The sequence below is a fragment of the Cynocephalus volans genome, chromosome 4 (assembly GCF_027409185.1).
Source record: "Cynocephalus volans isolate mCynVol1 chromosome 4, mCynVol1.pri, whole genome shotgun sequence".
Classification (NCBI taxonomy): Eukaryota; Metazoa; Chordata; class Mammalia; order Dermoptera; family Cynocephalidae; genus Cynocephalus; species Cynocephalus volans.
Genome location: NC_084463.1, coordinates 146053751 through 146069052, shown reverse-complemented (window position 1 = coordinate 146069052; position 15302 = coordinate 146053751). Strand labels below are relative to the sequence as shown.

At 34.9% G+C, this 15302-nt stretch overlaps 1 protein-coding gene across 2 annotated transcripts in view; it reads left to right on the top strand.

Moving 5' to 3' along the window:
* Window positions 1–15302, top strand: part of NUP160 (nucleoporin 160) — a 51046-nt gene that overhangs the window by 16874 nt on the left and 18870 nt on the right. For both annotated transcript variants that reach the window (XM_063093386.1, XM_063093384.1), the window contains exons 8-22: window positions 2157–2234; window positions 2507–2604; window positions 3955–4039; window positions 5709–5777; window positions 7569–7652; window positions 8233–8403; window positions 9337–9436; window positions 9713–9878; window positions 10338–10465; window positions 10548–10708; window positions 11342–11475; window positions 12061–12131; window positions 12929–13088; window positions 13719–13788; window positions 14369–14467. In XM_063093386.1, coding sequence (XP_062949456.1) covers window positions 2157–2234; window positions 2507–2604; window positions 3955–4039; window positions 5709–5777; window positions 7569–7652; window positions 8233–8403; window positions 9337–9436; window positions 9713–9878; window positions 10338–10465; window positions 10548–10708; window positions 11342–11475; window positions 12061–12131; window positions 12929–13088; window positions 13719–13788; window positions 14369–14467 — 1674 coding nt within the window. The remainder of the gene's footprint in view (window positions 1–2156; window positions 2235–2506; window positions 2605–3954; window positions 4040–5708; window positions 5778–7568; window positions 7653–8232; window positions 8404–9336; window positions 9437–9712; window positions 9879–10337; window positions 10466–10547; window positions 10709–11341; window positions 11476–12060; window positions 12132–12928; window positions 13089–13718; window positions 13789–14368; window positions 14468–15302) is intronic.

The following is a 15302-nucleotide window of genomic DNA, read 5'->3' as shown; positions in this document are numbered from 1 at the left end:
TATTAATTCAGTCTTTCCCAGCACTGTGTCTTCATTGATGTTATAAGCATGCCATCTGTATTTCCATCTAAGACAGCAATAAACATCTTAGACGGAAGTCCTGTAGCCCTATGGTGTGGTTCATGGAAGTCCTGGGCTATGAATTCTTTGTTGCCTGTTAATAGTGAAATAAGTACAGAAAGTGAGAGGAAACATTTCGAGACTTAACGTGATTTGACATTTCCACAGACATCCACAAAATATCAGTCTTCAACAGATTGAAAATTTAAAAAACAAACAACTTATCTTTGACCACAAGTAGTTTGAGAAGCACTGCACTAGAGCAGCATTTTCCAAATTTTTTGGCTAGAATCTACAATAAATGTTTTGCAGGGCCGGCCTGTGGCACACTCGGGACAGTGCGGTGCTGATAACACCAAGGCCATGGGTTCAGATCCTATATAGGGATGGCCGGCTAGCTCACTGGCTGAGCGTGGTGCTGACAACACCAAGCCAAGTGTTAAGATCCCCTTACCAGTCATCTTTAAAAAAAAAAAGAAAGAAAGAAAAAAGAAATGTTTTGCAGTGCTGTCTAACATACGCATATGTAGTGGTAGACACATAACAGGAAGTTTTTTTGAAACATATTTATCTTTACTATAAGTGATGAACTGAGGAACTCATACTTTTTTGGCAGCAGCTGGCTGGTATGAGAATCTGAACCCTTGACCTTGATGTTATCAACAGTGTGCTCTAAAAAACTGAGCTAACTGGCCAGCCCCAAAATTTGCCTTTTCTGTTTTGTTTTTTCGGCAGCTGGCTGGTATGGGGAAAACTGATAGTTTTTTTATGGGTTTTTGAACATTTTTTAATGCTGGTTGAGACCTGATAAATTAGTTTTATGTCCTACTATTGGATTGACATCTGTAGCTCATAAAACACAGGTCTAGGCTAGGATGGATGTATTTTTCAAATTTCATACACTCCTGTTTTTTCTCAAAAGACAATTTGACTCTAAATTTGTCTTCTAATACTTCTTTGTGGACAGTTACTTCTGTTATAAGGAAAGGGTCATCATTATTCTTGTCAGTTTACAGTTAATTTTCTTTATCAAAGCAGTTATTTAATTCCCATACTAGCCAGCCACCAAAAAAAGCCCAGTTATTTAAAATATTATCCATCAAATGTTATTTTCAAGTTTGAAATATTTTGTTTTGGCAGTAGAGTTAAATATTAAACATGAATTATTTTATAGTGTTTTATTTTTAATAACGCTTAACCAACTACTGTTGATTGTTTGTATTGTATGTATGTTTCAAATTATCCCTGGTACTTTGGCAAAATTATAAACTTAAAAATAAGTTTTTGACTGCAATGAGATACCACCTCATACCCATTAGGATGGCTACTATAAAAAATAACAAGTGTTGGTGAGAATGCGGTGAAATTAGAACGCTTGTACATTGCTGCTGGGAATGTAAAATGCTGCAGCCACTACAGAAAACAGTATGGAGGGTCCTCAAAAAATTAAACATAGAATTACCATATGATACAGCAATTTCACTTCTGTGTGTATTCAAGAGAATTGAAAGCAATATCTCAAACAGATATTTGTTCAGCCATGTACATAGCAGCACTATTCACATTAGCCAAAAGGTGGTAGCAACCCAAGTGTCCATCCACAGATGAATGGATAAACAAAATGTAGCATATATATGATTGAATATTATTCGTCTTTAAAAAGGAATGAAATTCTGACATACTACAACATGAATGAACCTTGAGGATGTTATGCTAAGTGAAATAAACTGGTCACAAAAAGACATACTGCATGATTCCACTTATATGAAGTACGTGTCGTAGAGAAATTGATAGAGACAAAGTAGAATGGTGGTTGCCAGGGGTTGGGAATCGGGGGAATGGAGAGTTGTTGTTTAATGGGTATAGAGTTTCAGTTTTGCAAGATGAAAAGAATTCTGGAGATTGGTTGCACAGTAATGTGAATGTACTTAACACTCCTAAACTGTACACTTAAAAATGGTTAAAATGGTAAATTTTATGTTATGTGTATTTTACCAGTTTTTTAAAAAATGGTTTCTGAATGCTAATAATCCTTGCTTAGAAAAGTAACGTGTTGATTATTTCAAGCAACAAATTATCTATTTGTGTTTTAACAGTTCTGCATTTTCCAGTTGGTGAGCACTGAGAATAACCGCTATAGTTTAGATCACATATCCTCACTATTCACTTCTCAGGTAGGTTGAATCATCCTTTGTATATCCACAAGTAGAAGAAAGAAGTATTGGCTAATCCCACTGTGTTATAATAGGATTGTAGTCTTAAAATGGAATATTTAATGATGTAGGAAAACAAAATGTCAGCTGGGTTTTACCAAGTTCATGTGGTACCATGATTTGTTTTTATACATTGACCTCTTCTACCAGTACAAATTTAAGTCATCAAGCGCCACTCACTGCCTTTTCTTTCTTATTTTAACCCTTTTTTTTTTTTTCACATTTTCTCCTAGGAGACGCTTATTGACTTTGCCTTAACCTCCACGGATATCTGGGCTTTGTGGCATGATGCTGAGAACCAAACATTTGTGAAATACATCAACTTTGAACAGTATGGGTCTCTTAACTCTGTCATCCTACCTCACCCCAAGCAGTTTCATGCTAAGAAGACAAAAGAGCTCTTAATATAGAATCGGGTCAAGGCTTTTCATTCGAAGGACAACCCTGGGTTTGCCTATTATTACTATTTTCTGAAGTACCTTCTTTTGCTTTTACTATTTTCTGAAGTACCTGCTATGTGTTATTTCTTACCTTTGGGTTGTAGGACAAAATGAGGGTTCTTAGAGATGAACTAAGATAAAGAAAATATCGTATTTCTTGAGAGGGATAGCACACATACCCAAAATACTTCTAATCTGGGAATTTTCTTTACTTCTAAGCAAAAACTATTCCTGATACCCACAACTTCCAAAAGAAAGTAGCCCCTTTGTGTTCTCAATTTCCTCATCTTGAGATGAGAAATAGATTGGACAAATACAGTGCTTCCCAAATTTTGTATAAGACAGGAAACCTTTTCTTCAAAAGGTAATGAACTCCAATATATAACACAAAATTAGTATTTTATGAATATAAAATTATAATACAATTTAATGTGTTGATAATCTCTAGTTATATTTGGCATCTAATATTTTTAATGTACATGATGTTAATTTAAAAATTTTTAATAGTTGCAAATACATTCTAAAAATCAATTTTGAAGCAAACACTTGTGTAACCCCTGAAATACCAGTAGAGGATTCTCTGGACCACAGCTTGAGGACCACTGAACTAATGAATCCTCTGGGTCCCTCATAACCCTAAATTCCAGAGTAGAATTCTAGGAATTATTGCCCCCAGATTGATCCCCAAGCCAAACTCCAGAAAATATGACATTGCTCCTTATAGATGGCATTGGAGCAAAGTAGTCAAAAGCATAAGCTCTGGAGTTGGAACAGGGTTGGAATCCTGGTTATGCAACTTACTAGCTGTGATATATCCTAAGCCTCACTTTCCACATCTGTGAAATGGGAGTGATACGTATATCCTTCAAAGAGTTATCATAAGGCATACATGAGTGATATCAGTAATATCTAGAATTGCATCTTCTATAATGTCTAGCAAATAGTAAATACAGAATAAAATCACTTCTAACTTTTGTGTTTATTATTATTTCTACATTTGTGTTTAGAGTTTTAATTTCAGGATGATGCCTGTTAAAACTTGGTAAGAACACTTCTATAAAAATCAGGCTCTGCTAAGAATAAGTTTTTTTTTTTTTAAACATTGTTAATAGAATTGATGGAGCAGTTGTTACAGGGGTTCAGTGATGAGGTCTTCCCTACCCAGATGCTGCCAACATCCTAAATTTCGATTTTATTCATCATTTTTATGTAAACTGTTGGGCTTTTTTTTTTCTCTGTAGTAATGTTGCAGGTCAGTGGAATCCAGTTTTTATGCAGCCTCTGCCAGAGGAAGAGATCATCATCAGAGATGACCAAGACCCCAGAGTAAGCAACTTAATATATTAAGTGTTATATAAGGGGATGATCAACCCTGATCATTATTTTAAGAAGAACCAGTTGTATCAGTTGGAGCACTTTCAGCTGCAGGTGACAGAAACCCACCTTGAACTGACATAGCTAAAAGGAGAATTGACTTGTGTATCTGGGAAGTTCAGTATCACCTGCCTTCAGCTGTGGCTGGAACAATGCCTTCTACTCTCTTCTGTTCTGCTTTCCTCTTCATTGGGTTTATTCTCAGGCAGGCTCCTTCCTCTGAGTGAGCTTGCATTCTGTGAATTTAACAATCCCGGAAAAGAGACTAGCACCTCAGTCCCAGGTCGTTGAGGTGACAGTCACTGGCCTGGCTTGAGTCATGCTAATTCCTGACATAATCACTCTGATCAGAAGGACTAGAACATCCTAACCTAGCATGGGACACACGGCCAGCTTGAGCCTTGCTATTACAGGAACTGGTAGGGGAGGAATGGTGCCACAAAGAAAGGTAAGGGATTTGTGAATGGATGAGGAACGGGTTCTGGGCAAGTACAAACTTTAGGTGTTCTCTACACCAGCCATGTGGGTACATGCTTAAAAACTAGAAATAAGATAAATTCTGATAGAGGTATATTCCATGAAGAAAATAATTTTAAAAGGTACTGAAGTGAAAAGCACAGCAGGCCAGTCTCCCCATTTTTCAGAGACACCCTTAGGATAAATAAAAGGAAAAACTTTAAGTTGATGACTTAGTCTTAAAATGAGATTAAAGATTATGAGCTCTGAGTCTGAAAAATGACTACTTGTAGGAGTGGAAAACCCACTTTAAATATCTGAAATTTATTTCTAAATTTTTATTCCTAAGAGGTTATTGGTCGTGGTGATTTATTGTTCCAGTTAACAATTACTGATACTTGGCTTTTGTCTGAAAGCCAAATCATATGCTGATTATTAAAATCCTTGTTTTTCTCCTTCATTTTGGTCATTTTATCATGCACCAGTACCTCAGTAGAAGGAAGGAAACTTGAATGAAGGTCAGTTAGATTTGCTGCTTATGGGCAAGTCTGATTTATGAGATTTGGTCAAAATAATTAGGCAAAATTTCCCTTTTTATTCTCTCTACTTCATTTTTCCACTTGTGAGAGCTCGTTGCATTTTGTTTTGTTTACATATAATGGTTATTATTACTGGATCCTTTTCTTTTATATGTGAGCCATAAAATAAGTAGTACTTTTATAGATGGTGTAGAAACCGGCTTAACTGTTCTCTTACCAATGTACGAGGGTACTTCAAAAGGTTTGTGGAAAAATTGAATTAAAGATAATATGAATCTTTCCATGAACTTTTCAGAGACTCTTGTATATCACCAATAAACTAGATTTTCCTCTTTTTAAGACTGGCATTTGACAAGCCATGTTTTCTAGTGGAATCCATTGAAGCACTCCATGAGGAGAACACCATTTTTACTATAGCACATCTAGTTGATTCAAAGACATTACAGTCTTCACTTTCAGTGTGAAAATATATAAGTGCACTACTGCTTGTTGTTGCTCAAATGTAGAAGGGCAAAATGCCCATGTTCATATAATAGAAACTCGAACTTTGTTGTTAATGTGTTGAATTCTTCCTTCAAATTTTCTTTTTTAGAATGATACTAACTTTCATTTTAATGTTCTAACAGGAAATGTATCTGCACAGTCTTTTTACACCAGGACGATTCATAAATGCAGCTTTATGTAAAGCTTTACAGGTCAGCAAGAAAATATTTAATGTTTATTTAAGACTATTTCTTATTTTGTTACTATATTGTATAATTAATAATTACTATTAATCTTTGCTATTTTGCAAATATGAAACACTGAATATATTTCTGCATTTATATATACATTTGTTTTATAAATACTATTGTAATTTTTTTTTTTTTTTGGCTGACTAGTACAAGGATTGAACCCTGGACCTTGGTGTTAACAGCACAATGTTTTAACCAACTGAGCTAACTGAGCAGCTCTGTAATATTTTTTTAAATGTTCTTTCTGTTAAATAAGGCCCTGGTGGAGAGTTAGGGTTGGGGGCACTTTCCCATTAACTAGTGAAGCATGCCAGAGGTAAAAAGAGAAGCTTATGTGTACACTATTGTAAAAAGATATCGTACTACACTGCCTATAACTTCTATACTTGAAAGAAATTTAAAGTGTTTTGGTTTGGGTTTTGTTTTTGCTAGTTTTAATTATACTCTGTTTTTATCCTTTTGTTAGTACAATGAAGGACTGATTTGATTCAGGTTCAAGAAAACTCAAAAAACTTTGGCTTCAAAGTCACATGGTTTAAGAGATGCTTATTGCTTTACAAAAGGATTCTTTTTTTTTTTTTTGTCCTTTTTTTTTGTGTGACCGCGCTCAGCCAGTGAGCAAACCGGCCATCCCTATATAGGATCCGAACTCGTGGCGGGAGCGCTGCTGCGCTCCCAGCGCCGCACTCTCCCGAGTGAGCCACGGGGTCGGCCCTACAAAAGGATTCTTTAAAGTTCCATTGGCTTCCTTAAATTTCCACTTAGCTTCATGGGTTTAAAATACAGTAATCACTCATAGAATTGAAAGATACCTAGTCTGACCTCACATACAAAGCAGAAATACCTTCTGAAGCTTGTCTCTGCCTCCAGTGACAAGTTTCTTACTAGCTCTTTGTGAGTTATTGTTCCTAAACTGTGCCACTTAAAAGTTCTTTGGTATTAGATTGAATTTAACCTCCATCCTGTTGGTGGCTTCTTTCTTTTGGAACTTCATATATAATCTGTCTCTTTTCTATGAAGCACCCTTCTAAAATACCCTTCAGGTATTTTAAGAATTTTTTTATGTTATCTTTCTGCAGACTAAATATACCCAGTTTTATAACTTTCTTTCAGGTGATGTGGTTTCCAGACCCTTGACTTTTCTTCTAGGTACATTCTTGAATATCTGGTTATTGCATGTTTTCTGTTTTCTCTCTGATAAAACTCCAGGATGATGTGGTCACCTTCTCCTAAGGTGTTTTTTTCTCTCATCTCACCAGCAATTCTTCCTTGATAACAATAATTATGTGTATGATGATAATATCTTCACGGTATCTCTTACACACAGAGATATTAAATAATCATTAAGGCATTTATCAAACACTTTCCTGTAGGAGATCATTCCTAGTAGAGTGACATATCCCCATCACTATCCTTGCTTACGTCTGTACCAATCTTAGGGTATATATTTTTGGCATCATTTACCCTTCTTTCTGACTGAGCAATAGTAGTTATTTTCATTTTTGTAATGGTCTAAATGTACTCGTTTTTTTCCCTCCGATTTATAGATTTCTATAGTTTCTGTTCTGTAGACACTATTTTAAAATTGCTATGATTTTTCTTTCAGAAATTATTTGCACAGTGTTAGGGATAAATGAATATTACAGGCATGCCCAATCTCTATTGCATAGTTGTACATTTTCTAAAGTAGAGTCTTTTTCATTCAGTTTTGAGTATTATGTAATACTCAAAAAATGTCTCTTTTAATTTTAGATTTTCTGCCGAGGAACTGAGAGGAATTTGGATCTTTCCTGGAGTGAACTAAAGAAAGAAGTTACTTTAGCTGTTGAAAGTGAGGTGAGGTTTGGATAGAGAAAGAATGATAGTAATTTCTTCTATCTTTTTTTTTTTTTTTTTTTTTTTTGGTGGCTGGCTGGTGTGGGGATCCAAACCCTTGACCTTGGTGTTATCAACACTGTGCTCCAACCAACTGAGCCAACTGGTCAGTCTTCTTCCATCTTGATATAGGACAGATTGGTACTAAGGAATTGTTAGAATTGATCACTTGACCTTGTTAATAGGAAATATAAATGTTTAAGCCTTTTTTTTTTTTTTAAAGATGACCGGTAAGGGGATCTTAACCCCTTGACTTGGTGTTGTCAGCACCACACTCTCCCAAGTGAGCTAACCAGTCATCTCTATATAGGATCCGAACCCGTGGCCTTGGTGCTATCAGCACCACACTCTCCCAAGTGAGCCACGGGCTGGCCCTTAAGCCTTTTTTTTAAGTTAGAGAATTAGATATACATTTGTACAGCCTAGGGCATTTAATGCATAAGGAATATTCATTTACCTGTGGATGGATGGTTATGCTTTTTGTGGAGAAAAATCCTGAATGGTATCAAGATTTTAATTTCTTTCTTTTCTTCTTTGCCAGCTCCAAGGAAGTGTAACAGAATATGAATTCTCCCAGGAGGAATTTCGAAATTTGCAACAGGAATTCTGGCGCAAGTTCTATGCCTGCTGTCTTCAGTATCAAGAAGCTCTGTCTCATCCTCTTGCCCTACATTTGAATCCACACACAAACATGGTGTGCCTGCTGAAAAAAGTAAGGGAACTGATGCAATACAGAAGGACTCCATTAGTTCAATGGGTCTTTCAGAATGTTAGTCTGGCGAATGTTGTAGTTAGCCTTTAGGACTTTGTATCTGTTTTTTTCCCTAAAATTATAGTTCATTTGTATTTAGATAGTCTTCTGCATTATTATCTATACTTTCTGTGTTTTCTTTTATTTACTTACTTTTTATATTGAAATAATTTCAAACTTAAGGTAACAGTTATAAGAATAGCACAAAGAATTTATGCTATTTTTCACCCATATTCATCATTTGTTAACTTTCATTTGCTTTTCTTCATTCTATAAATATTTATGTCTTCCTGAACCACTTGAGAGTTAGTTGTAGACATCATGCCCCTTTATCTTCAGCATGTATCTCTTAGAACAAGGATATTCTTTTAAATAATCACAGCACAATTTAAAAATCAGGCAATTTGATATTGATATAATATTATATAGTTTATATTCAAATTTTGTCTGTTGTGCTTTGCTTATAATTTTTTTTCCTGATCCAGGATTCAATCCAAGATCTTACATATATTTAGTTGTCATGTTTCTTTTTTTTTTTTTTCTTTGAGCTTTTTTAATTCAGATTTAGGTCTGCTTACTCTAATTCAGGTTTACTGACTTGTAGACCAGTGTTTTTGTGGGCTCCAGTTCCCATACCGTTAGAAAATATAGAGATTCTGCTGATTTTGTCAATACTTGGGTTGTCGTGTTTCTTTAGCATAATCTTGAACTGCTGTCAGCCTTTCTTTGTCTTTCATGACATTGACATTTTTTGAAGACTATACCTATTGTTTTGTAGAGCATTCCTCAATTTAGGTTTGTCTGGTGTTTCCTCATTATAAAATTTATGTCTCAATTATTTTACATCCTTAAAAATTCACTGAAAAAATGTAACTGGAATATTTGTATTTCCAGGGGTACCTGTCTTTCCTTGTGCCCTCCTCTTTAGTGGACCATTTGTATCTCCTGCCTGATGAGAACCTTTTGACAGAGGATGAGATAACTATATCTGATGGTAATAATAATTATGTCTATATTTAATCCTCTTCCTACAAGAACCCTATGCTTTGTTTCTGATGGATGCAGAAAACATTGAGTGTCACTGTGACTTCTCCTGGTCAATTTACCACATTATAGATATTTTTAAGGAAAATTAAAGAGGCACAAGCATCTCTGAGACCTCAAGATAGGTCCCTTGGCATTTAATTATTAATATTTTATTTTCATATAATATTAATCAATAGATCTTCATTGGCTTAAGACATGAATGTTTACTTTCTCTTACTCATAGATGTGGATGTTGCTCGGGATGTCATCTGTCTTATAAAGTGCCTCCGGCTGATTGGAGAATCAGTAACAATGGATATGTCAGTTATGATGGAAATGAGTTGTTACAATGTACAGTCTCCAGAAAAGGCTGCAGAACAGATTCTGGAAGATTTGATCACTATTGATGTGTAAGGAGAATTTAGGGTAAAGTGCATTTACTAATGGAAATTCAGCCATTTTCAGTGCCAAAGTCTGGTTTTTAATGTATGTTCAAGTGTATGACATGATAGCTTAAAGTTAAAGTGATTTCCTATGATTCTAACTAGGTGTTTCAGCTTTTAAACAGAAAATCTAACATATGACTTCACGTCTGAAAACTCATAAAATATGATATAGCTGTTAACTATTAGCTACAAATTTTAAAAAGGAAAAGTATCTTTCTCATGTTCATTTTGTCTGTCATTTTTGAAAAACTGAGGGAAACGTTGCTTTGTGGAGTGAAAGTATCTCGTATGCTACAGTGATTATCGCCACTCCTTTATTAGGTGGTTGGTTTTCCTGTTTCATAGATCATTTAGCTTATAGGACCTATAGAGCCTGTCTTATGTATTCTTGGTAATAATAGCAGTTTTTAATTGTCCTTATAGAGAAAATGTGATGGAGGATATTTGTAGTAAACTTCAAGAGATTAGGAACCCAATCCATGCTATTGGTCTTCTTATACGGGAGATGGATTATGAAACTGAAGTGGAAATGGAAAAGGGATTCAATCCAGGTAAATGACAAAACAACAAATATGCCTCTTTGATTTAGAGGAAATCATGATACATTTAACTCCATTTTTCTTTTTATTACAGCTCAGCCTTTGAATATTCGAATGAATCTTTCCCAGCTCTATGGTAGTAGCACGGCAGGGCATGTTGTGTGCAGAGGTGTGTGTAAAATTGCCAGTACTCGCTTCCTGATCTGCCGAGACCTTTTGATCTTACAGCAGTTACTAATGAGACTAGGAGATGCAGTAAGTACTACTTGAGGGAAAACTTGTGAAATTTAAAACCTGATATGGATGTATAAGCACATAGTAAAATATCAGCTCAGTGAGCACAGACTTATGTCTTTGTTCACTGCTTTAACCTCTGTGTTTTGCCTTATTAGGTGCTCTATCTATATATTGAATTGAGAATGAATAAACAGGACTCCGGCCAGCAGCCAAAAAAAAAAAAAAAAAAAAGACTGAATAAACAGGGCTACCTGGTTAGCTCACTTGATTTGAGCATGGTATTGATAACACCAAAGTCAAGGGTTCAGCTCCCCTTACCGGCCAACACCAGCAACATAAGAGAGGATTTAGAATTCCCTGTTTCTCTAATTCAATTCAGAGATTTAGTGAAAGTTAAGCTTTTTGTTGTTGGCTTCCTTTCTGCTATTGGTTCCTATGACTTGGTGAACTATCTTTTGATAATTGTTGGACTGTTAATGTTTGAGAAGATATTTTGCCTCATGCCACCCCAGAAGGTAATAGGTGTGTTGCTTTTACAATGTTGTGCCCTTTATAACTGTTTTTTATTTTATTTTCCCTTCATCTGAACCTTGAGTTACTATTACTAATTGCTGTTGTTTATCATCTCACCCACCCACCCATCATGTGTAGGTGATTTGGGGATCTGGTCAGCTCTTTCAAGCTCAGCAAGACTTACTACATCGTACAGCTCCCCTACTCTTATCTTATTACCTCATTAAGTGGGCAAGTCAGTGCTTGGCAACCGATGTTCCAGTTGACACATTGTGAGTTTCATTATCCTAATTGTTTGAAAAATAAGTTGTGAGTTTATTTTTTTTCATTGTCTTAAAAAAATTTTTTTCACGTTATGCTGTAAAATTATTTTCCTTTAAGATGGCTCTTACATGCTCCATTTTTCTAAAGGTTGAAGGCAACTTACAAGAATGAAAATAATAAATATATATTTATTATTACATATATACCTATTACATAATATGTGTGTAATGTACAGATAAATCATGTTGAAGGCCAAATAATAAGATGAAGCCAGAGGGAAAATTAGACCACACACAAAAATGTGCTAGTTATTAAAGGTAGGCTGAGCTTCTTTATAACCAAAGGAAGAAGGAAAAGCCAATACATTTTCAATAAGATAAACCATCCTGTTTGCTCCAGTTCCTCATTGAATGATCTCTGAGTAATATCATGGGATAACAATCTAAATCATGACATTTTCCAGTTTTATTTGTGCTTTCAGTGGAGCTGTTGTGTGCAATTTATTAATTAAATTGATGGTGTTCTTAGTAGGGTAACTTGTGGAAATAATGTTTGGCATAGAAAAATTTAAGCTGTCTTTTTTTTTCTTACAGGGAGTCTAATCTCCAACACTTATCAGTACTGGAACTAACTGACTCTGGTGCTTTAATGGCAAATAAGTTGGGTAAGGAGTGGATTGTGTACCCATTTGATTTTTTTTTCTTTAATTTTTACAGATTTGATTTTAAATTGGGGATTTATTTAACATTCATTAAGGTGGTCTTTTGTGACCTGTGCTGTGGAGACATTGGGTAGGCTCTTTGCTTTCAGAGCATGAGCAAGCAAGCTGTGGTTTGAGACCTGTTTGTGGCAAGGGGTCTATGAAGCTACAGTCTCAGATCGATCATAAATTAAGGGTGTTGCATACACACACACACACACACACACACAACACACTGCTTTTCTATTGGGTTTTGATGTTCCAGTGATTAGTTCAACAATATCATTTAAAAATTTACTGAGTTCATGGTAGCTTTTGTAATCTTATCTTAGTCAACAGATATTTAAAAGGAACCCTCATGCTTGAAAATCATTATTCTAGAGAATTCATTTTGTATTGTTTTGGTAAAAAACTTGGAATCTTGGGACTAAATGTATTTATTGTAAAGAGTTTATAGGGAAGACACTTAAGTATAGGAACATCAGTGAAATGACTGCAATGCTGATATAAGTAGTTTTTTTTCAACCTGAGAGAACCTGATTGAAAAGAAATAAGTGGGTTTTTTATTGTATTTGTATAGTACTTCACAGTTTACAAACTGCTTTTATTTATATTGCCACTGATTATACCCATGATGCATTTTTATTTTGAAATAATAAATGTTCTTTGTTACAGGAATAAGATGAACTGGAAGACTGTCTTAATTGAAAATTGATATTACTATTATAAGTTTGTGATTGCCATAACTTTTTCTTTTTAAGTATCTAGCCCTCAGACAATTGTGGAGTTATTCTTCCAAGAAGTTGCAAGAAAACACATTATATCTCACCTCTTCTCTCAACCAAAGGCACCTCTGAGCCAAACTGGATTGAATTGGCCTGAAATGATTACTGCAATTACCAATTATATACTTCAGCTTTTGTATCCTTTTACTTAAAAGCCAGTTGAAAGGTGTCTTAAATCTAAATAGTCTAAGGCTCATGTTTTGCCTATGCAATGATTTTTAATGAGGTTGGGTGCTTACTCCCCTAAAAAAAGAGAAAATATTTATTTTCAGATATGATATCAATTTTTGTTTTATTTTGTTGTTTTGCTCAGGAGTTGAGCAAGATTTTAGTGGTGCACACACATTTAATACTTGGATCCCTTTTAAGACATTATTCATTCAGCAAATATTTATTGAATGGCTCTGTATACCAGGTACCATATTAGGTGCTGGGTGTTCATTGGCACCAACACTTACGGATCTTCGGTATACCAGCTGGAATTGGAAATGAGCACCCAGGGATGAAATACTTGCTTTATGCCATAGTTAGCTGAATTCTAAGCTGGGTGACAAGGCTTCTAGTATATATACATAACCTTTTCACTGTGTTTGTCTAATATTAAGGTTATATAGTGATGTGGGAAGAACATGTGCTTGGCCTCCTTCTCTTTACCTTTTTTTAAAATTAAGCTATTTCATGGACTCTTCAGAGTTTGATGCCCAGTGCATATACTGTATTTAAGTTTTGCCAAAAGAAGTAAAATATCTCCTTATCCAATGACTAGATGGCCTCGTAATCCAGGTTGCCTCTTTTTAGAATGTTTGATGGGAAATTGTCAGTATGTACAATTGCAGGTGAGTTCTGTTGAACATTTCAGATTCAATCATTCTTGTGAAGAAAGGGATTGCTGGAATTTTTTTCTTTGTAAATGTTAACTGCATTTTAATTGGGCTGATAATAAGAACCATAATAATTTAAACTTGATTGTGCTAAGCCATACCCCAAAGAGATTTTCTTGACAGTATCATTCCTAACATAATTCTCTCTAGAGTATATTTTTCTTTTTTCTTTTTTAAAAATTCTCTCTTTAGGATCTCTTTATAGTAATACAAACATACCATTGTCTTCATATAAATCTTTTATTGGAATCTAGTCATCGAACCAGTAAATACCAAAAATTGGGAAACTGCTGAGATTTAAAGTGTGTGTGTGTTTATGTGTGTATATTACTAGACTTCTGTTTGCTTTCTTAAGATGTCTAACCTAATGTAAGAAAATATTAACAGGATTAGGTTTTAATCTCCAGATTTCTAGAAATAAACCTTTTATATGGATCGAACACTATCTTCTCTCTGTCTGTGAAGAACTTGGAAGTGAATATCTCCTTAAGTAGTATTTATTTTCTAATCAGAAAGCACCTTTTATGCCTTTAAGGATTACATTCAACTGCTCCATCCCTGGTGTCAAGTCAATGTTGGTTCCTGTCGATTTATGCTGGGACGGTGTTATCTAGTTACAGGAGAAGGACAGAAGGTAAACTGCATTTGAGTGATGAATAAACTTCAGTGCAGGGAGGGCACTTAGTTTCCATCTAAGTTGGATGGGGTGGGAGGCATAGAATCTTCTAAATAAGGGTAAAGAAGTGCCAATGAAGGGCATGATGTGCAAGTGAGGGCTGTTTGGCTTCTTATTCTTTGCAGGGTTTTTTTGTGGTATTCTTTTTGGTGGCTGGCCAGTATGGGGCTCCAAACCCTTGACCTTGGTGTTATAACTGTGCACTCTAACCCACTGAGCTAACCGGACAGCACTTGTGGTTGACATAGGACACTGGAAAATAAGAAAACATTAAAACCCTCCTACCCTTCATGCAGGTGGTCTTTAGGGATGCATTTTTATTAATTACATTGTTTGTTTTCATTGTATATATTTTTTTGTTTTATGCTGCTCTTTTTCTCATTATGGTAGTTTACATTTTTAATATTTTCCCTGATATCCTATTATGGGAATTTTCAAACATACAGAAAAATTTAAAGACTTTTACAATAAACAATCATATACCCACCACTCACATTCTACAGTTTTAACATTTTTCTACAGTTTCTTTATTACATTTCTGTCCATCAGTCATCTTATTAAAGTTTACTTTTTAATTAATAGCATTTAAATAAAAAGAGATAAATTAAAGAAAAATATGAAGTAATGCATGAGATAGAATTTAGATATGGCAGAAGTTATGAATGTAGTAGACTGAAATAATCTTGTTTATTTTTTGGTTTTCCTTAGCATGTGAACCCCTAATTTATAGTACCTAGAGGTGGAATAATCTAACTCTAGTTAGAAGTCACTTTATATTCTTTTATTTCTCCAG